General features: G+C 28.4%; 1 protein-coding gene across 6 annotated transcripts; it reads left to right on the forward strand.

Moving 5' to 3' along the window:
- The first annotated feature begins 3945 nt into the window (after positions 1–3945).
- zuc (Mitochondrial cardiolipin hydrolase zuc) lies at positions 3946–15796 on the forward strand. 6 transcript variants are annotated; one of them, XR_012756670.1, is made up of 5 exons: positions 3946–4388; positions 5904–6088; positions 6567–6811; positions 9385–9446; positions 15625–15796. XR_012756670.1 is itself a non-coding variant. In XM_075368190.1 (4 exons), the coding sequence occupies exons 1-3, from the start codon at positions 4153–4155 to the stop codon at positions 6782–6784; spliced, it is 639 nt and encodes a 212-aa protein (XP_075224305.1). In that variant the 5' UTR covers positions 3946–4152; the 3' UTR covers positions 6785–6811; positions 9385–15565. The 6 variants fall into 6 exon arrangements, 3 of the variants coding, with proteins under 3 accessions (XP_075224305.1, XP_075224306.1, XP_075224303.1); XR_012756669.1 differs by lacking the exon at positions 15625–15796 and adding an exon at positions 12913–15565; XR_012756668.1 differs by lacking the exon at positions 15625–15796 and adding an exon at positions 12913–15565 and having other exon boundaries at positions 6567–9446.
- The last annotated feature ends 1312 nt before the right edge of the window (positions 15797–17108 follow it).

A 17108-nucleotide genomic window follows, 5' to 3' on the forward strand; every position in this document is an offset into this window, starting at 1 on the left:
TTTTCTATTTTAATTAACAATATAAAAGTGCATATTTAAGTGTGAAAAGAATGTAGCCTACAACTAACCGCATGTCCAAGGCTATCATGAAAAAACCCAACTCAGAGCAGATTTACAAGTAAATATGTCATCTTGCTAAATGAGAGCAATTTTAATGTCTCCATATAAATGACAAAACGTTTAGTCATATACTAATTCACATTTTAACACTGGTTATATAATATCAAGCATATTTAGTAAATGAAAGGTGATTATTCAACTACACCATGTTTGAACAACATGTTCCAGTAAATTATATTTGAAAAATATTTAAATCCCTCCTTCCAAAATTCAAATAAAAAGTAACCCGAGGAAAATAGGTACTGAGGAACAAAAAGTATAACGAAGTATACAGATTTAAATCAACTAGTATAAAGTGTATAATATTAGTAATATTGTATAATAATAGTAATATTGGCCAAAAGTCTTAAATAGTAATTTCTACTATGTGTTTGCTAATAAATATTAGCAAACATGAATGTCTTTTACCTTATTTATTTAACTGAGCAGTCAATCAAGAGCAAATGGTAAATGATAAACAATACTTTATTTTCTGATCTATAAATACTAGTTACTAAAGACTAATTTATTCATTAGGTGTTAAAGTAAATTAAAGAGTTTGTGAACAATGAGGTCAGTATCCAAGCAATCCTATTTACTATACAAAAATCAAAGAATTCTGGTAACAAGATTATTCAAACCCAAAAAAATCCTAACTTACTTGGATTCGAATATGTACACTACATCAAATAACTATAATAAAATGGGTTGATTTGATAGTTTCAAAATTTAAAGTTCAGTATTACTTAAAATACATTTTATTAATTTTTTTTTTTTTTAATATTTTTTTTTGACTGTTTTATCAACTCATGCAGATGTCTTTTTATATTTTCATTTCTTTACAATCTTTTAGAGAATGAACCCTCTGCATCAAGTCACTCCGGGAAGGAGGGTGAATTGATACACCATACAGTTTTCATTGAATATCACTAAAGTGTTGGTGTTTTTAAAAATTATTTATTAAAAAGAAAATGGTACTAAGACTTAATGAATATTTAATGAATGTGCTAAACACAAGTAAAATTACTAAGATTACCTATTTTTAAGCAACGTAAATCAAGTATTAAATCAATTGTTAACAAAGTGCAGTTTGAAATATAAAAACTATCTCTTACGCTAGGGTACTTTGGCACTGTTTTTTAATACAGTTCAAAATCATTTTTTTGGAAACTCCAGTCATCCTAGGGATTTTCATGAGAATACAACACACTGAACTCCTAAATATCCAGCCACACAAAAATATCCTTATGGCTCCTGTAGGGTTTTAAAAATTTCACTTCTACCTAACCCTAGATGTACTACTGGAATTTTTATATATGGATGACACTTTTGCTACATAGCACATATAATTTTTTGTAATAAATCTTTCAACTTAACGACTAAAAATTTTTCTAATATTATAAACTCTAAATCAACTGAAGATTCTTGTTTCTCCACTTAATTCATCCTCCAGCTTTTCTTTCTTTTCCAGTCATTGTCTGAATCCATATCTTCTTAAGTCATCATTGATGGTTCAGTGACTCTTATCAGATAACTCTGATTCTGACTCACTGTAATCAATGATTTGTATATTTTTCCTGGCTCAATTTGAAGCTTGTCTTTTCCAAATGTTCTTGTTCTTGATCTTGGCTTTTCCTTTCCATACCTCAGCTTTCACAATAAGTCCAACACACTGTTATTCATACTTTCCTGAACACAGACAGGATTTCTATTAACTCCTTTGTTGTGAAGCTGATTCAAGATTTGCTGGCAATCAACTAGCACAATCCCAGTTCTTCTAAAGCAGCTTTTAATGTTTCTTTCAGCTTTATTTCTGATTCCATAAAAAAGTTTTTTACCACAGGAGGAAAATTAATTTTGCTCAATGTACCTTGGCTACCTTGATCCATCCATTCTTGTAAGAGACCACTACTTACATTTGAGAGGTCAAAAAGCCACATCAAGCAGCTGAGCTAGGTGGGTAGAATGCTTAGGCAACACTGTAAAAGAAATGTTTTCAATGCAAGCTATTACAACAACTTCTGAAAAGTGGTTTGCCAGGTTATCACCAATTAAAACTCTTGATCTTGGTTGTTTTTGAAGGTAAGAAGACCAATGATGAAGAAGAACCAATCCTCAAGATGTTTTTGGTTAGTCCATTTTTAATGCAAGAGTAGCAGGCCCCCTTTGGACCTCCTGTATGTCAAGAGTCACACAAGTTTTCTGAATTATAGACAACATATATGACCAGCAACTGGCCATCTCCATTGCAAAAGAAAATAAGATGTACATGCATAAATATGCATGTAAAGTAATTTAAAGTAAAGTTATTTACTTCTCTGGGTGATTTTGTCTCCTCTTTGACAAATAACTCTTTTGCTGCCTGAATCATCTACCAGGTTCATTTCATTGTAATTTACAATATGCAGAAACACTCCACTAATCTTCATTTTCAATATATTTTCATTTTATCAATCTCATATTTTTCAGATGCATCTCTATGTCGTAAAAATATTTTAGTGATGTTCAATCAGGGAAACTGACTTAGTTAGTTTCCCTGATTGAACATCACTAACATATTTTTACCATTGTTTACAAGTTTCCTTGATTTTGTTCCTGAAAGCCTTCTAAAAAATCTGGGCATGGCGTTTTATCTAAAAACATAAATAGTATTGTATTTACTAAGTATGTTGCCATGCTGGGCTTGCTGGTATAGATAATTTTTTTTTAAATGTAATTTTTAAACAAGTTAAATTAACAAAAATGTAATGTTATGTCGTTGATACTAAATGTACGACTTACCTTTTTATAAAAAAAGAAGTTGACAACAAATTCAAATAAACAAACAAGTTTCTGGGAGTTAAAGAATTACACCTTTATACCCTTAAAACTGAGGTTACCAATTTGACAGCAAAATTGGCGGGAAAGTTACAAACCAACTCAGCTGATAAAGTAACTTCAGCTGATCAAAAAAATCACCCTTGCAAACTAAGTTTATTAAAATAGTTTGGGCAAACACCTGTTTTTATTTTTTAACCTCCGGGACAACCGTCCGGTATTGTTTCAGAGGATAAGATGAATGACAAATCTAGCGTGTGAAAATGCCATGCCTGAACGGAATTCGAAACCGGGTACTTCGAATGAAAGGCCAAGACGCTACCACTCGCGCCACGGATACCGGCTGGGCAAATTCCTCAAAAAACAAAATTAGATATTTGTATCACTCCACCCCAGTGTATTAAATCGTCCAAGCCTCGTTTTACGAGACACGGGTGATTTAATACACTTTTACGATACTATCTGATCGGTTGAAATTTGTTCTTTAGTTACAATATGATAGAAATAAAGTACGTTTGGGACGAAATATATTTCAAAACACCAAAAAAAAAATAATAAACCAATAAGTTTCGTAGGTTATTCCTCAATGTTCTAAAAATTTATCAATAATCTTTGGTTCATCAAAACGAACAAACTGTATGATCATAATACCTACTCCAACAGATTATCTTTTAGAGGTTTCTTCATATATAATTACGAGTAATTGATGATTCCACAAACAGCTTAAAAATGCTTCTCTTTCCTAATTTATAACCCTTTACGAATTGCGTAAGTGATTTTCTTTTCTTTTTGTATAACAGGAACTTGTTACACTTTTAACAAAATACTTATTTTGCTATAATAAAGCACTACCTGCTTAGTAAAACACTGTATTTTGAAGTATGAATACAGCAATACTTATAAAATAATGCATTTACATATTAAAGTTTAAGGAGTTACTGGTTGTTTAAAAAAATAAAATTATAAAAATAATTTCATTCAATTTATTTTACATCTATCGGGAAATTTATGTTTGTAGTTTGGCTGTACGAAAATAAGAAACTAGATACATCAGGTTTGTTTTTCGAGGTTATGTGATTGCAATATTTATAAATACTGGAGTATGCAAAGTTTTAATTGGTAAAATATATTATTCGCCCCTTTAATACCTTTAAGAGCTTTTTAAAAGAGCTGAAAGTATTTTCATTTTGAGTTAAATATTACGGGAAGAACAAGTTTCGATTGTGTTCATAAAGGATGTCTTTAATTGAAACTAACAGTTTTCCTTATCTGAAACTTCTAGGCCTTGGTTTCGGTGCTGTCATTTCAACTTTGGCCATTAAAAAAAGGTTTGAAGCTGAAGGAAAAAAAGATAATGATAAAGTCGAAATAAACGAAGTACTGTTTTTTACAGGCGACAGAGCTGTTTGCAGAAAGCATATAAACATTAGAAAACCTTGCCATCAAAACGGATGTGCTTATAATTTTCTTTCGTGAGTAAATCTTATTAATTTGTTGAGCATTTCTTTAAGTGTGAGTAATTTATAACTAGTGATTTAGTGTTTCAAACTAGCTTTAGAAAGAAACATTCACCATCTTCACACTACTGCTAGTGTGAAACACATATAAGTAGTTAATATATGCAGACAATTGTTACTTTTTTTTAACTAGTTGATTGATGACATTTTGTAGTGCTTTCTCAATACCACAGAAAGCACTTTCTAGCTGAAGTCATAACACTAGGATTATCTACAAACATATCTGCAAAAATAAGTATTGTGAAGTTCGTAGATCATTTGTGTATTTTAATTTATTACAACCTCAGACACATTTGCATTTTAAGGCAATTCTGAGCAATTGATCAACTAAAGAATGTTTATACTAATGTACTACAGTAAATATGCTTTGGGTCAGCAAAACGTAAGATCTAAATGTCAGAAAATAAGTTTGGATGCAAGTGACCCATGTAAGTTCAAAGTCCAAGATGCATTATCAGTACTCTAGTCAATTAGCAATTAGTTTTGTGAGTTATGGCTACCTATTCTGATACCAATCCATTAGAGTTTTATGAAAAGCAGAATAAACCATAAACTTAATAGCTATCACTTGGAATCAGCCATTGAAGATAACCTACAGTACTCTTCGTAAGGTGATTATCTGTCTTACACATGACTAATAGCACAGAATATATAATATAGTTGCTCTCTGTAGTGACTATATTTGCATTTAAACATAAATTGGGCTAGGTGTTATATAAGAACCCACGAGGTTGACCTAGTGATGAAAACATCTTCCCAAATCAGCTGATTTGGAAGTCGAGAGTTCCACCGTTGAAGTTCTAGTAAAGGCAGTACTTTTATGTGGATTTGATTACTAGATTCTGGTGTTCTTTGGTTGTTGGGTTTCAATTAACCGCACATCTCAGGGATGGTTGAAGTGAGACTACAAGACTATACTTCATTTACAATCATACATATCATCTTCTGAAGTAATATCTGAACGGCAATTCCCGGAGACTAAACAGAAAAAAGGGAGAAGTGTTCTATAAGATGGTGTTAAGTATTGCCATACACTGGTAATTTATCCTTAACCTCCCTCCACAAAATGGATTGCATCTGAAGAGGTCTTGATAATAAACAAAACTGATAGCTAATTGACTAGAATACTGATAAAACAGCACAGAATTTGACCTTGCATGCGTCACCCACTGCCCAGACTTGCTTTGCGTTAGATTTTGTGTTTTCCTAATCCTAAGCATATTTACTGTGTTATATTAATGTATGAACAAAATTAAATTGATGAAATAATTGTTGAAAATGTGCCAAACCCCTGAGCCCTGCTATCAATTAGATAAGAAGAGAATTACAGCCAAAATGGCACCTTATGGCTTTATATCCAGTTGATTCCTGATTTGAATGAGTATCAGACCTATCTACTGTTTTGTCAGTTGTGTGATATTTTGCGCAGCTTTTTGTATTGTTGTAACTGCATCTTTTTTTTTTTTACAGAAAAATGGTAAAATACATTGAAGGTGCCAAAAAAACATTGGATGTGTGCCTGTATCTTCTAACGTGTGAAGATTTGTGTAATAGTATTCTTTCGTCTTTTAAAAGAGGAGTTTATATACGTGTTATAACAGATTGTGATATGTCATTATCTACTGGGTCAAAAATGAATGAATTTAGAAAACGAGGTTAGCAAAAAATGTGATGCTTATTTGTTACAAATGTTTTTTGTTTCTATTGTCACTTTTGTTTTATGAGTTTTACCCATTGATCACTATGATAACATTTTTTTATTTAACAGTTCTCTTTCCAAATATATTTGGTTTTAAAAAAATTACACAGTATGTTTAATACACACAGATTCTCAATTCTTAAACGCTCCTATAATTATTACCACATAATCCATTTATGTAATTTAAATAACATTATAGTTTGTACACTGATGACATCTGAAAAAACAGTTCAGAATAGCTTTTCACTGATAGATTATTTACTATTATATGGGAACCTTAATTAAGTTACTTAATGTTTTGTTTATTCATTTATAATTTATTTAATTCATGGGATATATGCTTAATAAATGTATTTTTTTTTAGCATACTCTTATAATAATAGTAAGTTTCTGTATTGAACATGATTTAACATTATATATTTTTTATGTTGTAGGTATCGAAGTACGAATGCGTGAATCATCATACATTATGCATCACAAGTATGTTATAATTGATAAGAAAATTTTAATGAATGGATCACTTAATTGGACTTTACAAGCAATATGTGGGAATGATGATAATTTAATGATAACATCACAAGAACAACTTGTTAAACAGTTTGTGGATAATTTTGATTTTTTATGGAGTAAATTTAAGCATAAAAAAATATAGGCCATCATCAAAAACTTATTATTAAAAGTATGTATTTAGTTCTTAGCAATTTGTTTGTTAATGAAGTAATTTGCAATTACTAAATATATTTTTAGTTTTACTTGTTTATTACATGGTGTCATTTTTTTTTTAGTCCAATGTTAAATTAAAACCTAGCTGTAAAAAAACCAGTTATGCCATTTATTATACCATTATGCCATTATTTATACATTATTTTATTTGTACAATTTTTGTGACTTCTTGGTTGGTATAATATTAACGATTGCAGTATATTATCATTTTTACTTTTTTAACCTGTAATACACTTTTTAATTTCATGTTTTTCTCCAACTTTCAAGGGTTTTTTTTATAAATTGTCCATAAAATGTGTATATTAGTTAAAATGGATCTCCAAATGCATAACTAAAAACAGTCAAGATAAAGAGACAGCTGATTCACAGAATGGTAGATCAGAATAAAATGTTAAAGATCTGTTTCTAGTTAGAATTTCTTTATGTGCAAAGTAATTGATGGAAAGAAATCTTAATTTACAATCCTATATTTAGCACAGTTCATTTTAGTCAAAATAATTGTAATAAGAGAAAAGCATATGACAAGAGTCAGGATACATACAGTCCAGCAAAGGGTTAAAAAACCATTAAAAGAAGTTATTTCATAAACCAAACTGTGTTATTGTACCACCAGGTGATGCTGTTTCCAAAGAGATCTTTTAGAGTGATAAATTTATATTTTTGCAACATGTAGGGCTGTAGTCTCAAACTGCTGAAATCATGTTCACTGGAAACATAATCAAATTTTTTCTCAGAAAGAAAGATTTTATAATGTTTGTATACCATATTGAAGTCGCAATAGTCACACAGATATTTTCATTTTCTAAAGTTATAGCTCCCATTAATTATTCCTTTTGATGTCAACACATACACACTTTTACTTTTTCACTGATGTAGTAATAGTTAAAGATTTTCTATAACCCGGTAGAGGTAGAAAATGTTTTATTTATTAACACTATTCTCATAAAAGTATACTTCATCATATATTATAAAAGTTTCTTATTCTCCATATTTTACCAAAAACTGTTTCACCAAGTTACTACCATTAAAATCATTTTTCAATTCCTGGACCACCTGAATCTTGCATTGATGAAAGTTTAAATTTAAGGTCAATATTTTGCCCAGAGTTCAATGAAACAAGCCTGTTGACTCTGTTTTATTATTCAAAATTCTGTTGACTAACAAGCCTCAAGTACTGGCATTTAGATTTTTATTAGGTCCCAGATACTACTTACTAAGCGCTGAACCCATAACTTAAAAATATCCACCCTACAGTGCGAACTAATTTAGAAACAGATTGCAAAGACAAAATTAACATCAAAACAGCAACATTAACTGGAGAACAAATTAACATCATAATACTTTTGTCTACTCGAAATCCAGTGAATGATTCAAAAGTGCACACTCCTGCGTACCAAGATGTATGTTATACAGACCAAATCAGGAATCAGTAAAAGAACTACTTCATGGGTAAAAATAAATTTTTTTAATTGCATGAAAGGATCAGCAAAAAATAAATTTTAAATGTACGATTTTGTAACAGTTATTTAACTGTAAATACTGTATTATTTAAAATGTAAAGTACAATAACATCACTAGCAGTAAAGTGTATAGTTGTATCTCACCAATCGCATATTTAATTTTTCATGGATGTACACAAACATTTTTAGATGTGTGCATTTTTCAGCGGAGAAATTGACTTTTTTACAACATGTACAAAAAATAACATAATTAAACTAGTTACAATAAAGTGATTCTAGAAACTCATATTGAATAATACAATCAGCAGTTTAAATTTCACCATTTAGAATAAAAAATAAATTTTTTATATCATATACCTTTTACATTAGTCGACAATATTTCAAACTGGGACAGAGTTAATGGGCAAATAGTTCTGTTGTTAGTTTTGATAGATTACTTTTTTAAAGAATAAATAAAGTATTTTAAATATGCTTGAAGAATTAGGTTAACCTTGAAGTAAAACAAACCCAAAAATTCTGTATAATAAAAATCTTGCGAGTGTGACTTGTCAAGCTTATGATGACAAATTTTTATTTAGAAAGCAATCGATGTTAATAATATCCTGTTTGGCATCCTTGTAATAAACAAGCAATAGTTATTTTATTTTTAATATGTATTTACAAGCAAATTTGTATTTTGATTTTTTTTTTCGTAAATAAAAATTAAAGAACAATATAAGTGTATATATTGTTTAGCTATTTAAAATTTGTGCAGAGTTTTTGTTTCAGGAATTGTTTTATTTAAATTTACTACATAATTACAAAAGGAATGAAAAGTGGTCATTCTTTAATGAATTCATTATTTAGTTCTTTAAAGATCTTAATCTATGAATTATTATATTCTTTGGATTATAATTTTCTTTGAATTTTTTTTTATTTTTTTATTGAAGTGCTGTTTAGTTTTATATTGTTTTTTCTCATTTATCATTGGTAGTAAGGGCAGTTCTCTCATAAATTTATTCTTGTGCAATTTAGTTAATTTTGTGTTTATATTTCAAAAGTTCTAAGTTTGCTTTCTGTTAATGTCTAGTTTGCTGGCATTTCTTCTACCACTCCCTTGTAGATTGCCTGTTGGAATGCTCTCATATTAAGGTAATGCTCTCACTTTTTAAGGTGATTTGTGATATACTTTTAACCTAAGAAGTTTACAGTTTTGTGTAGTGATGTTACATTGCTTTATGCTTTTATTACTGCCAGGCAAATTTTTTTTTTGGAAGTAATTTATATTTTATTTCTAGTTTTTTTTAAATTTATGATGAAATTATCCAAATGTAAATAAAATTAATGATTTAACACTGAATTATTGTTGAAGTAATTGTAAATTGAATTACATATATACTTTAATACTGAATGAATTATTGGGAACAATGATTACATCTTACTTGTGTAACAACCATCCTACCAATGTAACAGCACCAATCCACAATTATTTTAGGTAATCACTAGTAGCAGGAATGAGATACTAATGTATTAATTTATATAAAAATATATATTATATAAATAGATATATTTGTACTGTGAAAATATAATTTGAATCTTATCATAGAATTATAAGAAGTAAAATTAGTAATGTATTTATCAATGTAATTCATAACAATATGTAACATTTGATAATGAATTCATTTTATTGATAGTGTAATTTTTACTTCATAACACATGAAGTTATGATAATGGAAAATGACAATTTAATTTATATTTTAACTGTCATACATGACCATTTGTGCGCTTATGGGATTCTGTAACGAAATGTCACTCATGACGTCACATCTAGTGCCTTTTAACACCACTTGAAAGAACAATGCCTATATTACAGTAGAGATTACAATTGACACACTTCCACCTTTATAAAGTGACAGTAAGTTAGTTTATGTTTCAAATGTTGACCTCTCTATACTCTCAGGCAACTTAATAAGCCATTAAGTGAGAAATTTGTTATATACTACTACTTAAATATAATTTAAAAAATGGCTTTTATGTGTTTTTACTCGATTTCTGTATAATGATGACATTTGTTAAATGAGTAATTTAATAATTCCTTCCAATAAACCTTTCTTTTTTTTCATTTTATACTTTTGGGTTGTTTGCATATTCATAAATCGGAATACTGATTTCTATAAGGATAATAACAGTTAGTTATTAAGAAAAATGGTCAAGGATATCAGAAAATATCCTTAAGTTTCTTAATTATATTACATAAGAAATAATGTGTCACATTTATTATAGAAACATAAATTTATAAATGCACTTTAACTATATAATAATTAAGTAAATTGAGTTGAAAAATTGTACATATTAATCACTATATTGTATATTATGGTTTAATATATTAAGGAAAATGATTTACTTTAGATTAAAGTAATATATTGTACAAAATTGTAATGAAGACTGAATTAGGGTTGTAATAATTTTCTGAATCTAAATAAATATTATATAAATATGGGTCTTTACAATTTTTTTAAACTAGCAAGTTACCTTGAAACGTTTTCCATTTAAAAGACTATTTAGAGCTTATTATTCATGTAAAAAGACTATAAAAATGCTGAAGGCTACAATTACTAGAATATTTATAAGCGTAAAACTTTTCCACAAATATTTTTCATAAACAGTGTATTTAAAACCCTTTAAATTTGACTGTGTTCACTTAATTCAGATAAAATGTTACCTTCATGGTTATCTGTCAACGTGTAGCTTAGTTATTTTAACATTTTAAAAATTATATCAGGTTGTAAATTTTATTTAAGACTTCAGAAATACTATTAATAAAGATATTTGATAATTCCCACTACAATTATTAACCAACATTTATTTCAGCAAAAGAGCAGATTCCTGTAAATCTATTTTTTCTAATAAACTAAAAGCAGTTTGTTTTTTATAATACTACTGAAAGATTTTTAATCATGTATACATATATATTTTTAAAATTTATTTCTTAATTATTTGTTTAATAAAGTCTGATAATTTTTTTAATTATTGCATTTCAATTTTATATATCGAAGAATAAAAATTTTTTCATTATGTTAAAATTTATTAGTACAGGAAAAAATTAAACCTATAAATGAAATTATTCAGTATTATAGATCAGTATACCATATAAGTTAGTTTTTTATCCACAGCGCACATTGATAAAAATCATTACACTAATAAAATTAAGTATTTTTAGACACATCAGTTATGAAATTAACAACGCTCCTGTGCTCTCACTATTAACAAATCAAATATTTTATGGTGCTAATTTCAATTGTTTGTACCATTATATTTTATTTTTGTAAACATTTAAAAATAGCTATATTTATTACTTTAAACTTATGATATAATTTAAGTTTGTATAAGGATATCTTTCTTTCACATGTGTATTATTTGTAAAAAAAAGAACCAATAACTATCAAGAACTATTATTAATAAATGATATTTTACCAATTACAAGTACTAGTTAGATTAAATTACATTTAGTATTAAAAAAAATTAAGTTTTTATCAATGTTTTTGGAACATAGATCAGCTGTATGATTACTGTGCTTATAAGTTGGTTAAAAAATACTGAAACAACTGTTTAATTGTATAACTTATAATAGTAATGTTATTTGTTTGCATTAATAATTTTTATAATAAAATAAAAAAATGTTATATTTTGGATTTACAAATAATGTAAATATACATTACAGGTGTTGGTATTTTCTACAATTTCTGTTGTTTCTTATGTTATTTAAACTTATTAAACATAGTATAAAAATAAAATTTATAATATAAATATAATATACAAAAATGTCATCAAAAAAGATAAAGCAAAATTAAAAAATAAGTATTTTGGAAAATACAACAAAATTTGTCTCTTGGACTTTGGTCATCCAGAAACTTCACTGGTTTTCAGTACAGACTCATATTTCTCCATGATGCTCTGAGAAAGATGGCTTCAAATATTTAACACAGTAGTCTAGTCGTGAAGGTAAAATGTCACAAGTCCTCTTTTCTCACTTTTTCAGCTTTTGGACAAGATTGTTCTCTCTTCAAAACTGATAATATAATAGTTCTTATTGACTGTTGTAGGGATGTTTGAGCCATTTTTCAAGCTATGGTATCAACTAATCCCTTGTACAATTTCTCCATGAAAGCAAGGGAGGTCAATCCCTATCTTTGTCTTATAATTTTGAATAATTACAGGCTTTCCATATGAATGGTTAACTAATTTGCCTGCAACTTTAGTTGGTTTTATGTTTGTTGATAAAAGTGTAGCTGTAAAATTAAATAAAAATCTTGCATCTCCCATTGCTCTTTCCTTTTTTACAGTCCTGCATGTTGTAATTTTTGGGTTGTCTAAGTGTGCCAATTACATTTACATTACATGGAGTTTCTTTAGCTACTAACTAGCGGAATACTGTTAAACCCATTGTCCATTGTTAAGTTCCACTTTGACCCATGAAAAGGTGTTAATTTTTTCACAAAATGCTTGCTAACAGGTGTCCCTCTTATAGTGGATTATTTTCCTAAATAGGGTTCAGCAATTAGCATATATTTTAACATAACATTACATATCATAATTATCTTAATCCTGAACTTCACAGGTTTTTTGGGGATGAAAATCTTGAAGAAACATCTAACTGTTAACAGCTGTTCATCTTATTGGAAGAAATATCTTCATATGATGGTTCATAATCATCAGTACTAGAATAAACAAAAATGTCATCTCTTCCTCATTACCACAACCCTCATCAGTATCATTTTCATCATTAAAAATTACTATTTCAGATGAGTGTAATACCATTATGAAAGACAGACATCTTTAAAAAAACCACATGATTTTGTTTTCAAGATAATACCTATTTGAAATTCTTCCACTGCACTATTAACATATTACACACTAAACTAGAAAAAAAAAAACTAGAAAAAACTATTCATATATAACAAATATTTGTTTTAAAATTTACATCATTGGTTTGCAGTTGTAAAACTCACGAAACACTGATTTTATTAAAGTTACATTATTGGTATTTCATCTTGAACAATACTAAACAGGGTTGCTGTGAGCAAATACAACCTTTGACAACGAAAAATACAATTTGACATTACATAAATCACATCATATCATTCTAGGGTTAATTTGATATTCTTACAAAATATAGAATATTCTGAATCTCAGGTGTCATCAGTGTTCAATTTTTTTTAAGTGAATCCTTTCAGGTCATTATGACAAATAACACAATATCAATTGTAATTTTCAACACTGAATAAAATATTTATAAATAATTAATGCTTTTGCTGTTGTCAAGTAGATTAATTAAAATAACTGCAGATTTAGGTGATTAAGACTAAAAATGATCTAATGATACAGTATGAGTGAGAGATACACTTAAAATATTTACACTGTGTAGAATGCAACTAGCAGTTACTGGTGTTAGCAAAACAAATAATGATGTACAATTCAGATAAGTAAAATGAGTTTTATGCCTATAGATTTAGGTATATATTATTTATTTAAAATGTTCTGATTTTCTCATATCAATCCATGAGAGTTCAACAAGGCCAATTTATATATTTAAATGAATATTACCAAATCCTAGATGTTAGTGTTAAATATATATTTATTTTTTTAATTAGGCATATTTATTAGTAAAAATAATATTTTTGTCAGCTTTTATATATAGATTTTTCAAACCATCTTTTATTCTTAGATGGCTTTTGTTTGTTAAATCATAACAGGCTACTTCTCAATAGTAAATATATATATATATATATATATATGTATGTATATATGTAAGGGTGAATCAAATATAAACAGTAATTTTTTTAATAAATTTATTAATTAATAATATATACAATTCATACCTTCATCATTTTTCAACGAATTGAAAGCTTGAATATTGCTCGTTCATAAAAAGTTTGAGGAAAAGTCATCAACCAATTGCTCATGCACTCCTCAATGTCTTCATTGTTTTTGAATCGTTCCCCTCCAAGCAATTCTTTCAAGGGCGCAAACAAAAAATAGTCGTAGGAGGACAAATCTGGGGACTGTATGAAGGATGGTAGAGGGTTTCCCAGTGCACTTTTTCCAACTTACTTTATCCCTTGTCAAAACTGCAGTGTGCAGCTTGGGAATTGTCATGAAAAAGGATGACAACTCTGATGAGCATACCTAGTCTTTTGTTTCAGTAGGCAGCTTTTGTCGACCACAGCAGCTGGCAATAGTAAGCCACATTCACCATTTGTTGATTGTGGAGAAAATCAATGAGTAAAACTCCCTTTCAGTTAAAATAAATTGTTGCAAGATCTTTTCCGGCTGACAAACAGGTTTTGGCCTTCACTGGGCAGCCCTCAACCTTCCTTTGCCACTCATTCACCATTTTTGACTCTGGAGTGTAATGATGGACCCATGTCTCATCACATGTGGCGATGCACCTCAAAAAATCATCCCCTTGCCGAAATTGATTCAGAAGGCTCACAGATCTCCAACCTGACCTGTTTTTGATTTTTCGGTCAAAAAAAACAAGATTATTAGTGATAATGGATTGAGCACTAAATTAATATATTCTGATGCAATTTCTTCAATAGTCAACTGACGATCACCTTCGATTAGCTCTCGAACAGCATGGATGTTAGCTGTGAGACTTGACTTTGGGCATTGATCATAACTTTCGTTTTTCTACACTTCTCGCCTGCTCTTAAATTATCTGGCCCACATATACACTCAATTCTGAGACAAAGTAACATCCCCAAACTGTACCTTTTAATGATTTAAAATTTCCACGAGTTTAACACTATCAGTTAAAAACTTTGTGATTATACGTTGTGCAACAGACAATGGAATTTCTTGCTCATCAAGGCTGTACTGAGTCATGAACAGAGCGTAGGAGCTAACCAAGCTGGTTCCCCCTCTTAACACACCAAACATTAACCTCTCCACTCTGCCATCCAGCGTGGAACTGCAGTAAAATTACAGTTAAATTTAATTCACCCTTATACAATTATCCTTAAGATCAGGTTTTAATTTTGATCATGTTCTTTGAAATATACCTAATAGATGTAATGACATATATATTAGATAAAAATAATTTTGTACAATTGTATTGTAGCATGATGTGTGTTCATAATTTTGAAATTAAATTTAGATTTATAAGTTGACAATCTATTCTTATCAAAGAATATTTATTTAAGCATATGTTACAATGTATATTTTATGAATTATTTAATGGTTATTATATGTTGTTTAAATTAGTATACTCAAAAGCCATGTGTATTACTTATTTTATTAACCTATTCTTTTTTATCTAATATTACAGGAGGAGTTAATGTGTGTGGAAGATATGTTCATTTATTCTCCTGTAATTCCTCTATAGCTTTAACAGTTATCATGAACAGATATCAAATAGTTCATCTCATTCAAATGAATGATTGTGTTTGATTACAGTTTGTAAAAAACAAGAAATTTTGTGAAATTTATCTAGTAGGAGGAGTTAAAAGTGCTTGGTTCTCCAAGCACTTTATTTCAAAAATTAACATTACATGGTTATATTCAGCATAAAAAATAATTATAGATATGTTGTATATTATCTGCTACAGCTAAATGGTTATAGACCTGGCAAGATCTGTTAACAGCTTTGTAATTTTTTTTTTTTACTGAGCCAAAATTGTATGTCAATATGACAACCCTACTGCTGTATGTAATGCAGATAATAAACCCTACAATTGAATCTTTACTAATGTTTATTTGTATTATAGCCATAAAAAATGCTGAGAGTGATTTATCTGGAAACCAATCAGTTATCGCAACAAAATATGATGAAAAGTAAGTAGCAAAAATAATTAAAATGGGTTTAAAATTATTAGCTAAAAATATGAAAATAAAAATTAAATTAGAATTCCTAACAATTCTGAAAACTTAGAAAAAAAACTTCTTGAAACAGCACCAAAAATTAAAAAATACTCTTAATTTTACTACTCATAATTTGACCAACTTCAAAAAGCTGAACTTCAGAAGGACAGAATAGTATTTTGATGCAGTTTTTTTTTAAGCAGTTTAATTTTTTTAGGTTTATTTAAAATATGAAGTGACCTAAAAAAAAAATTATGGCATTAAATTAACACTGATAAAACCAAAAAAAGGAATTCAGAGAAATAACTTATGACGACTAAGCTGAATATCAAAATGTCTTAAAATATATATATTTATATATAAAACAATGCAGTACTAAGCAATGATATCTTCAAAATGATTACGTACCCCACAATTTTTTATTTAAAAAACTCCTAGTGATGTTATCTAGAAGTCAACATCCCAGAAACACTTCTACAAATTAAATAATTCAACTATCAAAATTACCATGTTCTGTTTTTTTAATTTATTAAAAAGTTCATATTGGTTTTGAAAAAGAGGGCGACGTTATAAATTAAAATAATGTTTGATATTGATTTCATAACAAGAAACTTGCAGAAATAAGACATCAAACTCTTTGATTTTCAAGCAAGTAAAAATATCATACAAACCATAGTTTATACACCATACTCATTATTTTTTCATGAAATTATTTTTATTTAAATAATACAGACCACAACCAGTTCTTTTTATTCATAATTTTTTAATGCTGCTGTGATCAAGATTTTTCCATAGTTAGTATTGTGCAAACATGTGCATTGTCTTTTCAGTGGTCGTCACATTTGCCACTGGATTCAATAAATACTTTGTTACTGTGTTAAATCATATTTTATTATGCATAATTCATATGCATTTAGATACATTGATATATTTATATTATTTGTAACTTTT

This window comes from Lycorma delicatula, chromosome 6 (genome assembly GCF_047948215.1).
Source record: "Lycorma delicatula isolate Av1 chromosome 6, ASM4794821v1, whole genome shotgun sequence".
In the NCBI taxonomy this organism is placed as follows: Eukaryota; Metazoa; Arthropoda; class Insecta; order Hemiptera; family Fulgoridae; genus Lycorma; species Lycorma delicatula.

Bases quoted from the DNA above. Each gene is read 5' to 3' on its own strand.
- zuc (XM_075368188.1), top strand. From the start codon at position 4,153: ATGTCTTTAATTGAAACTAACAGTTTTCCTTATCTGAAACTTCTAGGC. The intron at 4,389-5,903 runs GTGAGTAAATCT...TTTTTTTTACAG, and splicing joins TGTGCTTATAATTTTCTTTC to AAAAATGGTAAAATACATTG. The intron at 6,089-6,566 runs GTTAGCAAAAAA...TTTATGTTGTAG, and splicing joins GAATGAATTTAGAAAACGAG to GTATCGAAGTACGAATGCGT.